The sequence below is a fragment of the Perca flavescens genome, chromosome 2 (genome assembly GCF_004354835.1).
Source record: "Perca flavescens isolate YP-PL-M2 chromosome 2, PFLA_1.0, whole genome shotgun sequence".
Taxonomy (NCBI): domain Eukaryota; kingdom Metazoa; phylum Chordata; class Actinopteri; order Perciformes; family Percidae; genus Perca; species Perca flavescens.
In genome coordinates, this window is record NC_041332.1 from 2,807,712 (window position 1) to 2,812,711 (window position 5,000).

The 5,000-nt window shown below is 45.5% G+C and overlaps 1 protein-coding gene across 1 annotated transcript in view; it reads left to right on the forward strand.

Annotated features, from left to right (window-relative positions):
• The window catches only part of stab2 (stabilin 2), a 108,406-nt gene that overhangs the window by 55,341 nt on the left and 48,065 nt on the right, over positions 1–5,000 (forward strand). Inside the window, 3 exon segments of the mRNA XM_028602865.1 lie at positions 219–352; positions 3,613–3,715; positions 4,788–4,865. Coding sequence (XP_028458666.1) covers positions 219–352; positions 3,613–3,715; positions 4,788–4,865 — 315 coding nt within the window.

Sequence of the window (5,000 nt, forward strand, 5' to 3'; positions counted from 1 at the left end):
GCTTAAACTAATATTTACAATATACAAGTTGGTTTAGTGCCAAGTGCCGTGGCAACATGTTACAATGTGTAGAGTCCCCCAAACCAAATCCTGCTTGGGGCCCCCAAAAGTCTTGGGCCACCCCTGTATATTCCTGTTGTTGTGTCCCAGGACTCAGGTCTGTCCCTGTCTCGGTGGGACCAGAACTCCTAACATATATTCCTGTTGTTGTGTCCCAGAAATCTGGCCTGTCCTGGACTCTGTCGGACCAGAACGTCACCCTGCTGGCTCCGTCTTCAACTGCCGTCGCAATGATGTCCTCAGAGGACAGAAGCTTCTGGACCTCGGCGGGGAACCTGCCAAGTCTCGTCAGGTGACAGCTCAGCACCCGCGTCGTTTAAATAGCAAATGCACCTGCACCCATCTGTGTGCTGGTCTTACAGGGAGGTGTGTTCAGGTGCATTCTGTGCGTGCTGGTCTTACAGGGAGGTGTGTTCAGGTGCATTCTGTGCGTGCTGGTCTTACAGGGAGGTGTGTTCAGGTGCATTCTGGGCGTGCTGGTCTTACAGGGAGGTGTGTTCAGGTGCATTCTGGGCGTGCTGGTCTTACAGGGAGGTGTGTTCAGGTGCATTCTGGGCGTGCTGGTCTTACAGGGAGGTGTGTTCAGGTGCATTCTGGGCATGCTGGTCTTACAGGGAGGTGTGTTCAGGTGCATTCTGGGCGTGCTGGTATTACAGGGAGGTGTTGTTGGGGACCAAGAAGCTGGTTAAACAGTGATTTGGCTCAGATTGAGTTGACTGGTGGGAGGCAAGACAAAGTAATCCAGGTCGGGGAGGCAAGACAGGGAAGGCAAGACAAAGGATCTTGGCCTACATGTGAATCCCAAAGCCAGTTTCACCAAACTCCTACAAGCCGCCACTTCACAAGATGGAGAAAGTGCATTCAAACACGAGGACGGCAAGGCAGACTGGTGGTGAGACAAAGAACTGCTTCACACCTGTGGCCAGGTTGCAGTTTTCCCATTGGTCGTCGGGTCCTTGAATGCACCACCCCACCACTAGGAGGCGGAGGAAGGATAAAAGCTGTCTGCGTTTGTGTTTCTTTGCTTTTCACGGTAACCCCCGGTTGCTGAAAGGAGGCACTAGTCCGGACTAGCTAGCCAGCATCACCTCGCTGGTCGAGATTTGAGCGGCGACAACTTTATATCGGTCTGACATATAAAGGGGATCCAAGGAAATACTGGCAGTATTCCCTCATCTGCGGCGGGTTTAATCAGCCTGGATTCAAGAAAAGGACGGCGTTCTGCTTCTTGTTGGTCGACCTGGATTACGTCTTGTCCCCTCTGCTTCGGGATTTAAACGGATCGTTAAACTCTGGCAAGAGTTTTAACTGACAAACAACGCACACAGTAAGAGGCTTACACAGTTCTGGGCAGATATTAGAACTAGTGCGTTTTGTTCTGTTATTAATGAGCAAAGGGTTCGCTACCATTGTTGCCATTAATGTGATCTGATTTAATCATGTACTGGTCCATATGTGATTATTAATCTGTGCTGTGAATGTATAAATTGATCACTATACTCGTTGATTTATGTCGTGTCAAGTAGCTTGGTATAACCGTAATCGCTACCTGCTTAAATCACTCCTTTCAGGAGTTTAGTTACTGTCTGCGATAGAATCGCGAAAATCAGCTGTTAGTCACTTAAGTAGTTATAGTGACGTTCTCCTCAGCAAAACAAAGTCTCAGTCTGTCCTAAACCACACGTTAGCCCAGACCTGAGTGGCTGAGGGAACTGGGTCATTATCGATAACTAAAGATCAGAGTGCCCCCTTTTTTTTTCTTTATTCTTCTTCTCTTTCTTCTCTCTCTAACACACACACACACACACCCACAGGCTAGCCGCGTAGCTCCCGAGCTAACGCTGCAGGCTAGCTTCACACGTGGAGTCTGCTTACGTTCGGACAGAGCTAACACAGGAACTAGCTACCATACCGACTAAGCGTGCGCGTTGCCTAGCAACCCCCGGCTTCTTCAGCCCCTCCTGGGTACGCGCAGCACCACTACCGCCCTCTTGAGGCCAAATAGTTTTGTGCAGCTCACAGGAGTAGCCATTTTGGAGTTGTTTTGTGTTAGAAATGCATGTCGACATGCCCCTCCTCTCTCACACACACACACACCCACACCCACAGACGTGTCCATGACACATGCTGCTTTGTTTTGCTTTGTTTTTTGGTTGTGATATTGTAAAAAGGTATATGAGTTTATTAGTGAAGAATTTATTGATTAGCCACCGATAATTGTGACGTTAATAAATCTTATTATACTTAATTAGCAGTTGCTTGTGATTATTTGTGTACTTACTGTAATAATTGCTGGTCAATCAGGTCCGTGCTTTGATTCACCCCTTCCTTTATTTCCTTTTAAAGGATATTCACAGAAATGAGACTGTTCCACAGTTTGATTATTGGTCCCTGACTTGCAGGGTGGTGCCCCGTTTTTGATTGTTTGTCGATTTGATAAAGTTATTAATAACCATATTCATAACTTTATTAATATTGATAAAACATCTTTGATAATTTGCCAATGATCAAATCTGTATCCTACAAGAATCCTACAGTGTGTTCTGGTGCATTCTGTGCGTGCTGGTCTTACAGGGAGGTGTGTTCAGGTGCATTCTGGGCGTGATGGTCTTACAGGGAGGAGTGTTCAGGTGCATTCTGGGCGTGCTGGTATTACAGGGAGGTGTGTTCAGGTGCATTCTGGGTGTCCTGGTCTTACAGGGAGGTGTGTCCAAGTGCATTCTGGGAGTATTGTTATCTTGAGGCAGCGGGAAGTGATCGCACCATTGACCAACAAAAACCTGGTCTAAAGTCAATAACGCAGCATTTCATTGTTATTTTAACCAGAGGTGTCAATTCCAGGTCCAGAAAGTAAAAGTCCTGCCATGTGTTTATTCCACCAATGAACTCAGCCAGCTGATTTCACTACTAATTAGTGAAATCAGCTGCTAATTAGTGAAATCAGCTGGCTGAGTTCATTGGTGGAATAAACACATGGCAGGACTTTTACTTTCTGGACCTGGAATTGACACCTCTGATTTTAACAGAGCATTAGTCAAATGCTGCTAGGCTCGTGCACAGCGCGCGCACACTATGCTTGTTACACACACAGGGACGCACAGCAGCAAACACACACACACACACACACACACACACACACACACACACACACACACACACACACACACACACACACACACACACACACACATGCAGAAGATCACAAATAAAAATATTAGGGTGTAAATCCTCCATCATAACAGCAATGCTCCAAGGTCCAAACGCGCCTGGCTCTTAAAGGGAATGGGAGATGATCTCTGATTGGTTGATGAATGGGAGATGATCTCTGATTGGTTGATTGCATGTTGCATCCAAAACACACCTCTGATTAATGAAGACACAAAGAACAACCCTTTAGGACCAGGCACTCGGCATGCGGACCCTTTTTACCGCCGTCAAACTAGCAAAAGTGGATTTGGACTCGCACTAAACACACCTGCACCAGGAGCTTCACACTGTGCGCTCAGATCGTTAAAATAGGACCCTGACACTTTCATCTGTCCCGTATCACAGGAACCACATCATCCCTGGGATCTTCTCATTATCCACTCTGAGCAGCACTTCCTCTGTGACGTGCCTCCTCAAGACAACACTTCCTGTTTCAACAACCAATCAGGTAAGTCCACAGACGGGAGGGTTTACTATCATCTTCTGCATTTTTGCACAAAACTGGATAGTTTTATTTAACTTGGGCTTTTGGCAAACACCCTCTGACCTGCCTGAGCCTGTTTTATCTGCTAAGGGTTAACTTAAAGGTCCCATGACATGCTGCTTTTTGGATGCTTTTATATAGACCTTAGTGGTCCCCTAATACTGTATCTGAAGTCTCTTTTATATAGACCTTAGTGGTCCCCTAATACTGTATCTGAAGTCTCTTTTATATAGACCTTAGTGGTCCCCTAATACTGTATCTGAAGTATCTTTTATATAGACCTTAGTGATCCCCTAATACTGTATCTGAAGTCTCTTTTATATAGACCTTAGTGGTCCCCTAATACTGTATCTGAAGTCTCTTTTATATAGACCTTAGTGGTCCCCTAATACTGTATCTGAAGTATCTTTTATATAGACCTTAGTGATCCCCTAATACTGTATCTGAAGTCTCTTTTATATAGACCTTAGTGGTCCCTAATACTGTATCTGAAGTCTCTTTTACATAGACCTTAGTGGTCCCCTGATACTGTATCTGAAGTCTCTTTTATATAGACCTTAGTGGTCCCCTAATACTGTAACTGAAGTCTCTTTTATATAGACCTTAGTGGTCCCCTGATACTGTATCTGAAGTCTCTTTTATATAGACCTTAGTGGTCCCCTAATACTGTATCTGAAGTCTCTTTTATATAGACCTTAGTGGTCCCCTAATACTGTAACTGAAGTCTCTTTTATATAGACCTTAGTGGTCCCCTGATACTATATCTGAAGTCTCTTTTATATAGACCTTAGTGGTCCCCTAATACTGTATCTGAAGTCTCTTTTATATAGACCTTAGTGGTCCCCTAATGCTGTATCTGAAGTCTTACGAGGTTTACACCCATCACCATTTCCAGCCACTGGGGGGACCATAGGCAGGCTGGGGGAACTCATATTAATGTTAAAAAACCCTCATGAAGTGAAATATTTCCTGCCATGGGACCTTTAACGTTGTTAACTCAACGTGACTTTGTAACGGTGTGTGTTTGTTGGGTCAGCTGACAGCTGTCGGAGGAGCGACCATCACCGCGTCTAACGTAGCGGCCACCAACGGACTGATCCACGTCATCGATAAGGTACGAGGCTAACAACGATGCTAACAATGCTAACTATAGAGACAGAGATCGTAGTGCTAGGCTAAGGCCTCCTGTGAGACAAAGTAAGCGGTATGCTCTCTCTTTTATACCTCAGGCTGTCAGACAGCTCAACAA